This window comes from Solea solea, chromosome 16, assembly GCF_958295425.1.
Source record: "Solea solea chromosome 16, fSolSol10.1, whole genome shotgun sequence".
NCBI classification, from domain to species: Eukaryota; Metazoa; Chordata; class Actinopteri; order Pleuronectiformes; family Soleidae; genus Solea; species Solea solea.
The window spans coordinates 21,471,986-21,488,418 of record NC_081149.1 but is presented as its reverse complement, the minus strand read 5'-3'; the positions used below and the strand labels follow the sequence as shown (position 1 = coordinate 21,488,418).

General features: G+C 43.2%; 1 protein-coding gene across 2 annotated transcripts; it reads right to left on the bottom strand.

Annotated features, from left to right (window-relative positions):
* Window positions 1-1,622: 1,622 nt before the first annotated feature.
* Window positions 1,623-16,160, bottom strand: tcf20 (transcription factor 20). Of its 2 annotated transcripts, none has more exons than XM_058653358.1 (6): window positions 15,847-16,160; window positions 4,866-13,229; window positions 4,585-4,678; window positions 4,432-4,495; window positions 4,186-4,286; window positions 1,623-3,229 (listed from the first exon to the last, which is right to left on the bottom strand). In XM_058653358.1, exons 2-6 carry the CDS (start codon window positions 12,069-12,071, stop codon window positions 3,177-3,179), a joined length of 7,518 nt encoding a protein of 2,505 aa, XP_058509341.1. In that variant the 5' UTR covers window positions 12,072-13,229; window positions 15,847-16,160; the 3' UTR covers window positions 1,623-3,176. The 2 variants fall into 2 exon arrangements, with proteins under 2 accessions (XP_058509341.1, XP_058509342.1); XM_058653359.1 differs by having other exon boundaries at window positions 4,446-4,495.
* Window positions 16,161-16,433: the final 273 nt, after the last annotated feature.

Sequence of the window (16,433 nt, the reverse complement as noted above, 5' to 3'; positions counted from 1 at the left end):
TTACAAAAACATCCAGCCGATGCAAACACAGAGGTCTTTGTCTCAGAGCGACTTGACCTTGACATGGTGAATAATGGTGGCAGGTGAATAATGGTGCATGGAAGGTATGACTTTGTAGAGAGCGGTTGACCCCGACCAGTGCGGTCAGGGATTTAATAACTGCAATTATTTGACCGCAGCAGTTTTTGTGCCGTTGGCAGACGAGCATTAGCAAGTGGTGATACCACTTTTTTTTTTTCTTAACACTCAGATGTTTTATAAATGTTGTTCACTTGTAATTAGAGCTAAATGATGTACTGGTAATCTTTCTGACAGCTTATTGCAATAGCACATGAAACAATATCAAATAGAACACTTTAATTGCAGCCTCTCTTATATGCTAATTTCATTATTTAGAATTCAACATAAAAATGATGTATTCACGTATTATAATTAGGAATTTTAATGCGTTTACCTAATTGCCATATCACAAATCACTTTCCAGCTATTTCTTCTACTAGCCATTTTAAACCTATTGCTGCTTTTTGCCGTTTTTAATTACACAGGTTTTCAGACGAGAATAAAAAGAAAAACGGCACTATCATGTACATATTTCCTGCAGAATAATTAATCAATGAACCGTTTCAGATGACAAAATAAAAGTAATAAAACTCTTTGCCTTGTGTGATATATACATTATCATACATATACAGACAATACAGCATATAAAGGCTTAATCTGGAAACTATTAATGGACTTCATGGCACCGTGCCATAGACTTCATGCACTTACAGCGATTACCTTTTACAATTCCGTCCCGCTTTATATTCCGTACTCTTTTTCGAATGACTTTATTATAATTATTTTATCCAATATGTTAGATATCTCAATACCTTACATGCATAATTTTTAAGCTATTAGCTCTCGGATAACCTTTCCGTATAAGTGTTCAATGCAGTTTTTCTCAATCCTGACCCTTAGACCAACTGCGCCGTATATTTGAGATGTTTCTCCGCTCCAGCACACCTGATTCTAATGATCAGCTCATCAACAAACGAGCCACTCCTTTGAATCAGGTGTGCTGGGGCAGGGAAACATGTAAAACATGAAGGTCAGTGTGTTCCCAGGATCAGGATTGAGAAATCCTGGCTTAATGGACGTACTGTAATGAACAACTAATACAACATTATAATCAACTCTTTTCACCACTATCTTGCAGAAGTCTAACATCTAAAAAAATGACTTTCAACTTTCATAATTATTAGGTTTGTTAGACATTTAAACTTTCACTTAAGTGAAATCAAACGTCACATTTTAATCATTTGTTCTTTTCGTATTAAAGCTGCTCAGGATACTTTAAGAGTTCTTGACAGTTTTGACAGTTTTTTTTTTTAAAAAAATGTGTACTGACAGAAACATGGAATCCTTGACCTGCTCCAATGGCTTTTAAATTCAAGAGAATGCATTCAGACAGTGTGAAAATGCAGAATAGTGTTAAACTCTGTTCATACTAAAAAGAGGGAGATTGAAACTCCACTGACCATGAACATGATAAAGTTTTTTTTTTCTTTCCAAAAGTCAAAAGAGAAACTGTGGAAACACGTCGTACAAAAATGTTTCAGAAATAAGAAAAAGGAGCATAGTTGAAGCATTTTTGATGTGTATTCATAATTCATATACATATTGACAGGTTTCTAATACAGCATGGTTTTGATAGTGTAACTTTTCTTCTCAGTTTTTCTTTTTTTACAAGAATAACAATAAAAAAATGATAAAGACAACACCATGTATGACTCACTTTTAAATTTTATGGCAATGCTTCTTTTGAATGGATTTTGCATCTCCCGATCACACCCGCTGCTGTGTCACTTACAAATGGAACCATTCAAAAGTACTTGGTTAGAATCTCCGCCCACTGGCCAGTGCAGTTGGCCGATCACAGACTCTTGTATCGACACTTTCTCTCCGGTTTTCAGATCAAAAAAAATGTTTCATCACTGTCTGAGGGACCGACAGTCAAATGCAACTTCCTACGCAGAACATTCACACTCGTGCACCCAGTACACGGCTCCACTACACCGGAAACTCTCCAGCGTCCCGTCCGTCTTCTTTCTCTGTTCGGCACAGATAAAGACGGCAGACGCGCATTCGTCCATAGTGTTATCTCCTCTTCTTACAAGGCTGTCCTTCTCTTTGTACATTACAAACATTTTGTACTTGAAAAATAAGACTGTCCATCTGATTTTTCATGAATACTATCTGTACCGTAAAAATCCCAAGTGATGAAAAATAAGAACACTTTTCAAAAAGGACCAAAATGGAATCAAAGACTCAGATATTGGCATTTTTCATTTTCTCTCGCTTGCACACGAGCACACACAGACGCACTTCTCACACATACACGTGACTTTTGAAAGGCAACAGATGTCCGTTCTCCAAGGCAATAATGTCTTTGTGGCAAACTCCACCCTGACAATCCAAACAACACCACTCTGGCTCCTTCCTCTCCAGAAATGGGAAGAAAATAAAAAAAAGAAATAATCCGATTCATGTGCTGATTAACTAAAGTAAAATACATCCGTTTCATTTTGCTGAGTAAATACAAAAGGAGGATACAAAATAATAATGAGGATTAAAAGAATAATTGTGACCATCCTTATATCATAAGATAAAATACTACACGCGAGAGAGGATACAACATTCTCGCCTCGTCTTTTTCTGGGCACGACGCCCAGCTTGCTCCCAATATGCATCTTCAAAGCAAACAAAAGAAAAAAATGTGGAAAAAACACTTTTTCTTAAAAAAAACAAAGAAAAAAAGGTAAACAATAATACAGACGATGATAAACAAGTGTTTAACACTTTGATGGTGTCTCAGGAAAATCAAAGTAAGCCTAGAGAGTTTGCTTCCTTTGTTGTTTTAACGTTCCTTTAGTTCCTCCATCAGTCGTGACATCTCATTTTATTCCACTTTGACCTTTGTAGTTGTTTTTTTATTTTCTTGTAGCTCTTCCTGTGTTGCATGTTCATGTTTTTCTTCTTTTTTTGTTTGTTTTTCAGAGCAATTATTTTCTCCAAAAAAAGAAAAAGAAAAAGTTCATTTTCGGCCATTGTCTTAAATGTAAATAATGCTGATTTGTGTGGAGAAATTGTACATTCCCTTTTGTTGTTGTCCATCACAGATGCCAGTCCTGTCCTTACATGTGTGGAGCTGCATCAGGATTCTCAGTATTCCACTGTCCAAAATAGCCTTAGGGCAAGAAACACAAAAACAGGGAAGCATCAACATCAACATACAATTCACACAATCCACATATTCAACCGTTTCTTTAGTGTGGATAATAAATAAAAACAACCTGCGTCTATTAGTCATCTGTGTCATTTAAAGGAAAGGCTAAATGACATGTACTGAAAACTTTAACTGTAATCTGCTGTAATCTTAATTAGACTGAAAAAAAGTGTGAGGACAGGATCAAGTTTATCTACTTAAGTGTGAGAAGCAGCCCAACAAACACACCACTACAGTTTACTTTAGTCTGAAAAGTAAAAACGAAAAAAAAAAAAAGAAGCAGCCACATGTCAACAAATTATTGTCCATTTTCTGCAACCAATTAATGGAAAACATATTTCTGGTAACTGAACAAGCTGGCTGTTGAGGACGGGTTTGCAATGAAGAACTGGATGAAAAAATGGCTACAATTCAACTAGGAAAGAGATGTTTTCCATTCCAGAATTTAGTATGTGGGGAACAGAGAAGAATATAATAAACAAACTAAACACACAGTATGTACTTTCAGCCACTTGGGGTCTCACAATGAGAATAGTAACAAAAGTCCTAGTTTGATGATGTTAGGAAACAGCATGGGTTCATGGGAATTGTTTGGGCATATAGTTGTTGTGATTAAAATAGATAATGATAAAATAGAAATAAAACACAGCACACTGTCTAACTAGAAGTACCAAATATTTGCTTCCCGTTTCGTAGAGGTATGGCCTCGGACGTTATAGCAGAGACAGCAAAGTGGATGACATCATGAAAAGACATCACAAAAGTCTGTTACCATGAATAGAAATACACAGTCCTACGTAAAATTGCACACAAAACAAAATGTATCACATTTGTCTTGTTATTGCGAGATGAAATACTTCATTTAATAAAGTGCTATTCCAATCCACACCAAAGTGTACAGCTGAGTGTAAACTTACAGCTCCCAGACTCCTGCATCTGTTCCTCCTCTTCATTTCTCTCAGCCTCTCTCTGACTGCTCCAGGTACACTGACTTGGCGGTCCGGATGCTCTGGGTAGACTGTGAGAGAGAATATTGCTGGGTTACTAAACCATGTTTGATAGAAATTAAAGTGGCTTCATCTGTGATTAGGTGGTGAAAACAAAAAAAAGCATTTTCAACTCACACAAAATTAAATTTCACAAGAAACAGTATGGAAACCAACCTCTCCTTCTTTACCTTGTGCTTCGGACACCGCAGTGAGAAGTTATCTTCATTCAGAGAGCAATCTGAGGGACAGAAAGAAACTCTAAATACTGTACACTCACACCATTAATCTGCACCAGATCACATTTTATAGTGTTTGTAGTTCACTCACCTGCTTCAATAGCACACAAGTAGTGATATCGAAGTGTGCAGCCTTTACTGTAACAGCCCAGTGTCGAGCCGACCATCTCACAGTACGAGCAGCTCTGAGAATGAAGAGTCAGAATGGGAGAGAAGAAACTGTATGACAGTGTGAAGGAGAGCTGAGGGCCTAGGAAAATCATAATTAACTCTTTATTTTAAACCACTGTCTGAAACATGAACCCACAGTCTGCATTTCAAGCTATTAAAATCAAGAGCAGAAATGAGAAGCTGTAAATAATAAACACTCACTGTTTCCCTGGCGCCATCTAGTGCCTCCTGTAGGCCATACAGCCTCCCATTGACAAGGTACACTCCACTGGTCCACACGATACATCCTTCGTGGACCCACAGCTCCTCTGGGTCCAGGGGCATCTGCGGAAGCTGAGCGAGTTGTGCCAAGGGTCCCAGAGAGTCCAGGGCCGGAGGAGGGGGCTGGAAGGGCAGAGACGCTTTGCTGTTGGATGGCACCATCCTGGGAGAATCGTCACTGGATTTGTGCCTTCTCTTGAAGCGGGGATGCGAGGTCAGCTTTCTGTGTTGAGGTCGTTGTTGAGCTTCATCTGTAGGCGTCTGCAGCTGCTTTTGCAACTCCTGTTGGTCAGTCTCATGGTCTGGCTCTCTCTTAAGCTCAGGAATGGGTCGTATATCTAGTAGATTCATGTCCCAGGTAAGAGATGTTGCTTTACTGGTGGTGGTGGTTGCAATGGAGGAGAAAGAGGAGGAGGAGGAGGAAGAGGAGGAGGTGGTATGACTGAGATTGCCAGCCACGTGCATCATTATATCCTCTCTTCCACCTGGGGAAGCTGTTCGAACTGGAGTGCTAAGTGATGTTATGTTTGAATCGAGGCTGACTGCATAGTCACTCTCAGTTGAAGGCTTGTTAAATTGAACCTCTTGTGGTTGTGAATCTTGGACAGAGCTCAGAGTGTTTGAGTTGGTTTCTGAACTTGGTCCCATTTTAATTGTGCCTGTGGGTGCTTGACACTGTCTGACCTGAGGCTGGTTCTTGGGGAGCTTTGCTGCATATTCAGCTGGATAGAAGGGCCCATAGAGATCTCCAAGGTGTTTGTAATTTGCCCATTTCTGACACAGGCAACAAAGCAGGCGGCCAGAGTGATTGGTCTCTGTAATTACAGGCCCTGAAACAACATAGTCGGATGAAGGAAGTGCTTTTCCTGACTGAAGTGTAGTTTCCACCTCATCTGTGCTCCTTTGCTCAGATTCTCTGTCTCTCCTTGATAACTGAGAGGAAAAAGCTGAGGTCAGGAGGGACTCAATTCCACTTGCGCCTGCTTTCCCCCCTACTGCACTACGCTCTCCTTTCATTTTCTCCTCTTCAGCATTTACAATGGTGCACACCTCCCCAATTTCTGGTACTTTTTTTTCCACATGTATGTGGGGAACAAACAAGCCTTTTCTACTTGGATCCAAGAAACCTCTGTTTTGGCCAAGACTGCTACCTCCCGCCAGTGGTGTATCTGGGTCATCTTTAGCCACCGATATTGCCACTGCTGTTGTCCCTCTTCTTCTCCTTCTCTGACGCCCTCTTGCTTCTAGTGGCTCATCTTCATCTTTGACACCTCTGCGTCTTCGTCGTATAGGTTTGACCTCAGTCTCTGGCTGTGTGTCCTCACTCTCAATGTCCACTTTCACAACCTGGGTTAAAATGGGTGGAGCCAGCAAGGGAGGGATTTTATCATCTGTCAGTGGAGCCAATGAAGGTGCTGGTGAGTTGCTGGTAGAACGCACCATCTGTGGAGTTGGAGCAGTGGCTGGAGTGAGTGGGGCTGGACTAAGACTCATAGAAGTTGTGTTCTGTGTCTGGGCTTGATTCTGGGCTGGAGACAGTGCCTGGGCTTGGTTCTGGGCTCGTTTTTGTTTATTCACGCTCCCTACAGGCCTGCCCTTTTTCTTACCAGATGGGAAATAGCCTTTAGGCACAAGACTGTCAGAGGATTTTGAATCTTGTGGAGACAGACTGGACCTCCCAGAGGACATCTGATGTCTGTTCAGCATGTGTCCTTGAGCCTGGCTGTGGTGGGGTGGGGTGGTTCCATAGTAGTCACTTCCAGGATAGTCATCAAATCCCATGCCAGATTCTTGAAGTTTCTGTCGGAGAAGGTTAGCAGCAGACTGCTCTCCCCTTCTTGTCTCAAGCTGCTGATAAGTGTTTGTGAAATGCTGAATATCTGACAAGGCTGAAGAGGATGGAGGAGGGGAACCCTGGACTGGTCGAGGAACAGGAGGAGGAGGGGGTAAAGGTCCAAGCAAAGCAAAGTCCTCCTTGTCATCAGATGCTGATGCCACAGCGGCACCTAATCCAAAGTCAAAGTCTTGTTTGAGGGTTTGGGATGTCTGATGGGGATCACATGGGTAAGCAGACGGAGGTAAAGGTCCAGTCTCATCAACTCCTCTGAAGGGAATCATGTTGCTCAATGAATGACTTTCATCCATGTAACCATCATTCCCTCCTGCAACTCGGGGGTAATGTGCAATGTCTTGGTCCTGTGAATCATTAAAAGGTGGTATTTCTAGGTGAGAGAAACCAGAATAATGATTTGAATCATCATCAGCATGACCTGGTGGCTTTTTATTATTTGGGGTGATTTTCTGCACTATTGCCTCTAGTTTCAAGCCTCGTCCTTTCCTGGGAGGCAAAACCTTGGAATTACTGCTTGATGGAGATAAAGCTTGTGAATATGTATTGTCTCCATGCATGGGGGAAGACAGCCTGGGACAGGGAATATCTGAACTGGTAGAGTCCTCTTCACTGTGATGGCTGACCTCAGTCTGAGCCCCAGGCGAGTGATGCGAGTTTGTGGTAGCCCTTTGCTGAGATGCATCCTGCAGCTGCCTTTTGGCAGGAATAGGAGAGATAAAAGAACGAACTCTCCTTCTGAGTATTAGTGGATTTGTGTCTCCAGAACCTCCTGCTTTTGTCTGACGCACCTGTGGCACAGTAGAGTTCATGTCAGCAGGAGGCTTGACGGAACTGATTGGGGGAGGAGGACAGAGATGTTTGGTTTCCTCTGTGGATCCTCGGGCACCCTCAGGTTCAGCAGCATTTTGGCCGTGAATCATTTGTGAAGGAGCAGGGCCTTGTGAAGGAGCAGGGCCTTGTGAAGCTACTGGAGCAGGAGGAGGGGGAGGTGGTGGGGGCTGTGTTCTGAAGTAGGAGTCTCTTTCTATTATTCTCGGAGCTTCTCTTCCTGGGTGAGTTGACTCCCACATTTTCATATCAAAGTAAGGGCTTTGATGATGCAGTGATGTTTTGGTTGAGTGCTGTTCACCGGGAATTTCAGTTTGGGAGATCATCCTCTGTCTCTGCTCTGATTGGCTGGCCTTGTGTCTTCCTGGAGAGACGGGCTGCATCATCATATCCTTGGATGGCCTGTTCATTGCTTTTACCCAGTCACTCATCTCATGTGAGTGATGAGGGAGACCACGAGGGTGAGGATACATTTGAAGCTTATTTGTGGCTTGAGCCTGGTGAGATACGTTGTGGTATGGATGGTGAGGGGGGAAATGCGGGCTACTGCGTGGAATTATATTACCATCTCTTGTATCTCCATATCGATATCCAGGAAAACTGCTGCCACTGCCAGTTGATAAATCAACAGTGTGAAGATAGGACTGGTGCCTTGAAGGTGAAGATAAAGGATTAGAGCTCATAGGATGAGAAGGCAAGGGGGGCATGTCTACATTTCCTCGCCTATAGGGGTCAGCGTTCATTACAACAGATGGATGAACAGACCTGGGATGATACTCCATATCAACGTCATTAGCTCCACCACTGCCATGATGATCAGTTTGTAAATTTACAGTGTCTTGGTCAATCTCTTTTGATATCATTTCCATTTTCACTTGTTTCTCTCCTGTATCTTTTTTACTCAGATCACTGGCTGCTGTTGGAGAGGAAAATGGCTGTTGAATCACAGAGGCGCCACTCTGACTTTTCTCCCGCTCTCTCTCTCTGTCGCATTCTCGGTCCCTTTCCGGTGTGCTGCGTCGGTTTGGCGATACATCACAGATAACAGAGCGTCGCTCTGATGAGGCTAATATAGAGGCTGATGATTTTTGAGACTCCGTTTGACCAGTGCTACCCATGAGTGGCTCTGGCTCTTGCAAAAGAAGCTGCTGAACAGCAGACGACGGAGTAGACGCATTAGATAACACTTTTCTCTGTGGCAGAGAATAGTCAGCTAAGTTTATATGTTTGGTTGGGGGTTGCTGAGACTCTGTAGCCTGTGGCAAATGACTCTGGGACACACCCACATCAGGTTTGTCAGCATTTGACACTTCCGACTTAACTAAAACCTGAGGTTCTGTGGTGATGAACTCAGGCTCACTTCCATGTCTCAGGTTTGGATGCGAGGGCTTTGCAGAGCTGCCCATTTGGGCAGAATGACCGGAAGCTTCAGTTAATCCACTTTGCATCCTCATATTTTCAGGCATACCATATGGGTGTCTGGTTTGAAACTGTTGCTGAACTTGGAGATGAGCAGGAAAGGCCTGCTCTGGTCTGCTATAACGTCTATCTAAATTATAACCTTGAAGAACCTCTTGTAACAGACTGGGAAACTGTTGCATTTGTGAACTGTCCTCATGAACTTTACCCCCTGCCCCTTGCCCTCTCTTTACCAAAGCCTCTGCTACAGAACCACTATCTTTTGAATGCACAGGGCCATAAGCGGTTTGTGACTGTTGATACCCCAAGTATCTGGAATTTGATTCCATTACAGTCGCACCACCAGTCCTCCCTCTCTTCTTCATTGACAAATCTGAGCCATATGTTGATTCTGGGTAGCCATATTTATGAGGTCCAGACTGAGGAGGATTTTGAGACCGTCCAAAGTTCGATTTCTGGTGGTCGGAGGAATAAAGACTCAAATCTATTCCTTCCTCTCCATTATGACTGTTTGACTCTCTTAAATAAGAGTGTGACTGTTTCTCTTCATTAATGTTGTCTTGAGGGTGCTTACTTTTTTCAGCATGACTCCCCTCAGATCGAGCTGAAACAATGACACCAACACCACTCGCACTTTGCTGTTCTTCAGATGTCTGCTTGTCCTCCCTCTCATTATTGTGTAATCTAGATGAAGTGACCAACTTATTTTCTTTCTCCTGACAATTTTGAGTATTGACTTCTGTATGTTGCCGCATCTGGCTTCTGCCTTTCTCTGCTTTTTCAACAGGGCACTCACTTTCATTTTTGATTACTTCATTTTTAACCTCTGTTGCCATCCTGTGGCCACCTCTGTTGTCATTATACTTTAACCCAGGCTCTGGGACACAGTTTGGCTGGAGAGGAGGAACACTGGAGGAGGTGGATAAAGGGGATGAAACGGCTGGAGTTGAATGTGAAATCGGACCAGTCTCTGATGACTGACCTCCAAAGGATGGAGATGATAAAGAACAAGGCTCATGAGCTTCATTAGTTTTTGCTTCGGAAACACTTGTTTCTTTTGATAGTGCATCTGAGTTGGCTGTTTTAACATTGGATGCGTTTTCAGTGTGAGGGTGGTTTTGACTGTGATGATAACCAGCTGCTTCAGATCCACTGCTTGCACCACTTATCTGCCTCACTCTGCCGTGTTCACCCTCAGAAAATTGTTCTTCACGCTCCATCTTGGTACCTAATGAGCCTCCAACTGACACCAATGTGGAGTCCTCATCAGCACCAGCATCCAAGCTGGCACCATCAGCACTGCCCACTGCACTTCCATCTTTGACTGTGCTAGTACTTGAGGCTGCACTTGCATTTCGACTTCTTGGCTGTGAAAGGGACATGCCATGTATTGCCTGTTGCATCAGTGCGCCATCTTTTTTCTTCTGTGAAAGCACTGTGTCCGTGAGGAGCATATGCTGAATTGTGTTTGGTAAATTGGCTACTTGTGAGCTCAAGGCATTGAGACTATTCAGGCCTGCATCCTGGATTTTATCAAGAGGAGAAGATGAATAAACTTCTTCTCGGGTTCCCATTCCTGCACCTAGACCCATTTTGTTGCGGCCTGTTGGAGGGAGACTGCTCCCTCCTACTGAATTCATGCTGTGAGCTTTATGACTGCCACTGCTTCCACAACTACTGATGCTGCTATTTGAGTTGGGTGTGGGACTCAACTGAGGCATCGTCTGCAGTAATCTGCCATGACCATGGCTGCTACGGGGGTTTGATGTCGGAGGATGTGAAGGACCATGACCTGAGGGGTTTCCATGTGCCTCTGAAACACTCATCAAAGGGGACGGAGAGGAGCTACAGCTGGGAGAATGCACTGCTGAGGCAGCTGGAGAGGGGTTTGATATTGGGCTAAAGTTTTGGTTGATTTGGGTTTGTTGAGCATTGGGGTGCATTGGGGATTTGGCTATTTCTTGAGAGGCTGCTTGAGGTATACTTTGATTGGAGGCTTGATGATGTTTAGTGTACAGAGACCCTGGAGAAGGGCCCTGGTGCTGCATTTTGAGAGAATTGTCATATCCTACCCCTAAATTGTGCTGTGCGTTGCGGTGCTGTAGTGTGGCCTGCTTATGAAGAGAATGTGTCTGTGGGGAATATCCAGGATAATTTGAAGCATGGTAACTCTGTTGTACATTCTCCATTGGCCCCACATTGTTAGCAGCAAGTGAACTGGAGACAGAGTTTGAACTGGAGTTGAGACTGGGAGAACTGTTGACTTTGGAATCAAATCCAGTGCTAGCAGCCCCATCAAGATATCTCTGTGGTGGGGGGCTGTACATTCCTGATGACCCCGAGGATGCTCCACTCTGTGGGGAGTAGTGTGGATAAGGTAGGGTCATTCTGTGCCCAGAGTGGGGATAGGTCCTATGCTGCTGACCATGGTGGACAGTTGGGAAGTTTTGCCCATGCTGACGGTGCTGCATTTGAGAACCTGGCACTGACTGCATTGCAGGGTTCTGACTCATGTTGTACTGATGAGAAGGCGAAAAGGCTCCAGCACCAGCAGCTCCACCTGAAACACTACTAGAGCCATACTCTACTGGATACGGAGACATCAGGGCAGACGATGGAGCAGAGCCAGATCCAGCATGCCGGTAGTGGTGAGGTATATGTCCATCAATATTGGGGTACCCAAAGCCAGCCCCGTAACCCATACCTCCCCTTCTGTGCCTGTCCTTTCCACCCATTGAAAAATAATAATCCACAGCGTCCTTTCTGTAAGGGTTGTTGCTATTACCACTGTGAATGTTACCCTGTGTCGGTGGTGCCTCTATGGGTCCTCTGTTTCTAGCAGTGTAAGAAAGCATGTGGCTGGCTTGACTGGGGTGGTGGTGGCCTCTGTGCAGACTCTGTTGTTGCATCCCTGCATAATCATCTGTTATCCGTGGGGAGATCTGGGGGTCTGCTGGCTGAGGGGGATATGGAGCCCCCCCTCCGCCCCTCCCACTGAACCCATGGGGTAGAGATGTGGGAGCTGGACTGTTAGGAAAATTCTGCATTTTTTTTCCCCCCGAAGTCTGGATTAAAAAGTGAAATCTCTGTCAAAAAAACTGTCTAAATCGGGGAATGTTTCTGATCAGGAGCTGGAAGGCTTATGGTAGTAACCATAAATGACAAAGAGACTCTATGACCTGGCAGTAAAACAAGAAAATGCTTTTGAGATCCTCCAAAGAGCTGCAGCAGATATCACATATGTTGTAATCATGCTTTTGTAGCAGAAAGTTGTGAAAAACTTAAATCAGATAATGATTTTTCGCAATATATAAAAAAGCCAAATGGCATAACTCAGTGTGATGGTTGTTAAAATTGTTTTCTTATAGCTGGGTCTCAAAAAACAAAACTAGTGAAAGAATAAGTAGTGAAGCAAGTTCCTACTGCAGATATGTAGAAAATTAGAAGTGTGAAGTCATCCCACAAAGCTAAATCGGTTTGGCACTGAGCAGGCACACCACCATACGAGATGTTCAACAGTGAATGTCTTTACACGTATATGCTCTGCTGAAATAGCAGCTCAAGCAAGCACATCTATGTTTGGATTAAAAAGACTCATAATCCAATAGCATTTTGAACAACAACAAAAAAATCTCAAAACCATTGAGACTGTGTTCCGTAACAGTAGTCCTTCAATTCCTCAAAATGTTTGACCTGACTCACACCACTGAGAGACAAAAACTGCATTAACAGAATCAAGAGTTCTGAACCCAGCCCCTTACTTAACACTTCCGGAGGCAAACACTCCATTGATATTCTCATTTACTTGTGGATGCTGAGTGTAATGCTTTTAGAGACGTCCTCTTTCTTGTTCATTCCTTTTCAAATGCTGTTTTCTTTTAGCTGCTGCTGCATGCATTCATTTGGACTGCAGAGGTCTTTGGTCCCTGTTTAAATAATTGTTCTTTCCTCAAGTCGGCATTCAGATTCTTCTTGGTGCTCTCCTGTATCGAATCTTCAGCACACAGCCATCTTATCTTAGTTTTTTTCTGTAAACCATAATTTAATTCTACCTAGTTCCATGGCAACAATTTTCTTAAAGGAGGGTAATCCATTTATTCCACTTCAAGTTCAGTCAGTTCAAGCTCCAATTTTCTGTTTCTTCTCAGTATTTCCATGTGGATATGTTCGTTTTCCAGGATTTCCTGACCAGATGACTTGAAACTCTGCAAATACAAAAGATAAATCAAAAGTGTTAGCATAAAATAATGAACATGAGACACAGTTGTTTACTATCTCTTGTGCCAAAGTACTGTTGTTGTAATTAAATACAAAATAAATGAGTGGTCACATAATACTCCTAAAATTCATTCTGGAGACAGTTTGATATTTAATCGTTCAGGTTACTCTTTATTCATCAATTTAATTCAGTTTTGTGGTAGATGTGACACAATTACCAATGCAGGTTCAAACTATATTGATGAAATTAGATTTGAGCCTTTGCTTAGACCTACATTTAATTTCAAAACTGCAGAAGCTGCACTCGTGGCAAAATAAAAACAAGGATCTAAGGATTACCAATTACATCGGTATTTACAATTCAGTGGATTATCTTAAATGGTGCACCAAAATAATCCACAGGTCTGTCACAAATTTACAGATCCATGTTAACATTCCTTGTGGCACATACTATCCACTCAGCTCCTCAGTTCACTATATAAAAGGCTGGTAGTGTCATCTCAACACTCCTGTTTTAATATGCACTGAGGGTACAGCCTTTACTGTGGCTGGCGCTTTTACATGCCTAAGCTGTCTCTGCTGGCAGATAACAAACAGAGCTGATGGAGAGAAAAGTGGGTTGGCAACAACACAACATTAACAACAAAGCAGCATGAGACAAAGTCACAGACACATGTAAACAAACAGACTTGTGGAGCCAAGACAGAGGCCCTGCATCGCCCACGTCTTTACAAGGACACTAAAACGCCTTCAACGTCAGGGTATTTAACTTGTTTTAACGGCCTTTAATTATTAGGGGTGAAACTTAAAAAGGGATGATGCCACTTTTATGGAGTCAGAACACATAGTTACCACGTGTGACACAAGGTTCTATTGTTTGTTTCAAGCACACTGTAAAATGGTTAATTACCCAACAAATTAGAGTGACTTTACTTGTAAGTGTAGACTCAACCTGAGCCTCATGGCTTATAATTCTTATTATTATAATTAATCCTTTTCGTTTTTTAGTAGTGTATTGACAAGAAGACAGTATGCAGGCAAATCACAGTGTTGTTCAAATTAAAACAAGCAATCTGAATTACAAGTGACCAAATTGGTTTTCTGAGTCCAGATATTACAAACCAATCTGCATGGGTTGCTTTGGTAACAACATAGGCATGGCCATGTTAGTGGTGCAGCTTTCAAATATTAACACAAGAAAAATGGAGGTGCATCAACACACTCTCCAAACAACTGCCCTGTCAAGTCATAGTGCAGAAGAACAACAATATAATATTGCAATGTTCTGTCCTAAAGTCACAACCAGCTTTGCTGTGCTCTGCAGCACAATACTCCGAGTACTTTTCTCACCCGTTTTGACATTGTCATGTGTCACACAAAAGACAATTTGAAATCCCATTTGAGCAGCCACAGTGTTCAGACTGAGATTTATCTGTGGAAATCTGATTTAAATCACCTTCTCCAAATGTGGTTTGAATCTGGTTTGAAAATAAATATACAATTTGATGTGTTTTTTACTGTCCAGACTTACAAAACCCAATCACAATAACATCTGACATGCAAAAAAAGAGTAAATCAATAAAAAAATTGTAAAGGTCAGTGAACTTTGTATCTGAGCCATTCTAACTATCAGCCAAACTGTTATTAATTTTCATTAACTGTGAGTTTATGTAGCATTGACGTGAAGGTGTAGCTAAGACGCCTGGTAACAACAAACAAACCGCATTATCACACAGATCTATGTCACAGTGTCACACTGAAGGGTCAAATCAGCAATAAAAGTTGGGAGGAGAGTATTCATCTCCCCCCGCTGATTAATCCATAGCCTGATTACTAATTAATCACAGCAGCTCACTGTGCACGGACCAAGCAGCAGCATTAACAACACACACACACACAACAGTGCAGCAGCATTAATGAAATCTGACTCGATGCAGTCTGTCTGAGAGTCAATCAGCTGCATGGCTGCCTAATTGAGTGGGGCATACGCAACGTTTTATCAGATAGTGATAAAAACGCAGGCTGCGTTTCATTTGTCTAATCGTGTCAGACTGTCATTAACACAACACTGGCTTCTGTACAATAGCTTTAGCAGCCACATTAGCCAATAGCGAGGTATACGCATTATAGTTAGCTCTTTGGAGCTGCATGTCTTAGCTTTCGCAGCTTTAGCGCTAGCAAGAATACCTCACTGCAAATTGAATGTGCCAGCTAGTTGCATGTGTTGGCAGCTAGCTAAGCTACGAACGCCAGTTAGCATTTTTAGCGAGCCATCTTATTCGCTGGTACTTGAGTATAACACGGAATTGAGGACGTGCATGAGGCGACAGCTCGGGCTAAAGACACGGGGCAGCCGAGCAGCGGTTAGCTACAAAAGAGAGGTGATTAGGTGCAGATGTTCCCCCCCCTCATACACAGCCACAGGGACTCTCAGTTAATGGGATAGCTAGCATAAATAACGCACATACTAGAAAGACTCCGCATCAGACAATTATCATTACGCAGCCTGACATTTTCCTTGAATACACGCAGCAAATGTTTGCCAGCGAGAGGCAGAGTAGGTGAGAGACAGATGGGCTAGCTAACACACTGGTGAGTGCATACCTGAAAACGCAGCAATACAAGGCCCCTCGGAGAGTGAAAGGCTGTTTTGTGACAATCCCGCTGCTGTGGCAGGAAACCCCAGTCTCGAGTCGACTGCTCCGCCGCCTTCTCCCTCACCCAGTTTGAGTCCAGACAACCCCGACCAGCGGCGGCGAAGTCGGGGGGCCGTCACGACACTCAGATCCCGGGCCTTTCTTCCGATCCCCCCTCTTTTCTTTTGTCCTCACCTCCAAAAATGATGAGAGCGGAGCACAATCGGGGAGCCTGTGGGTCCCGTAGTCAGTGAGGTCCATACACCCCCGCCCCCTCCCCTCTGTCCCCCCTCTCCCTTTCTCTCGCTCTCTCTCTCCCCCTCTTTCACACACAGCTGAGGTGATTCCTCCACCTTTCTCCAACTAAAATTACACGCATCTCCACGATCACGCGAGCGTCCACTAACACACGAAGACCTCGGGCGTCACTTTCCGTTACTAAATTGCATTTGCATGTCTTCATCAGGAGCTCGACCTCTTCGTTTTCCTGTTAGACTACTGTGTGTGTGTGTGTGTGTGTGTGTGTGTTTTTCTTGCAACAGAAAGACCGCCTTG

Coding starts and splice junctions, on each gene's coding strand:
- tcf20 (XM_058653358.1), bottom strand. CDS start 12,071: ATGCAGAATTTTCCTAACAGTCCAGCTCCCACATCTCTACCCCATGGG. Junction 4,679..4,865: donor TAGATGGCGCCAGGGAAACA/GTGAGTGTTTAT, acceptor CTTCATTCTCAG/AGCTGCTCGTACTGTGAGAT. Junction 4,496..4,584: donor CTTGTGTGCTATTGAAGCAG/GTGAGTGAACTA, acceptor TCTGTCCCTCAG/ATTGCTCTCTGAATGAAGAT.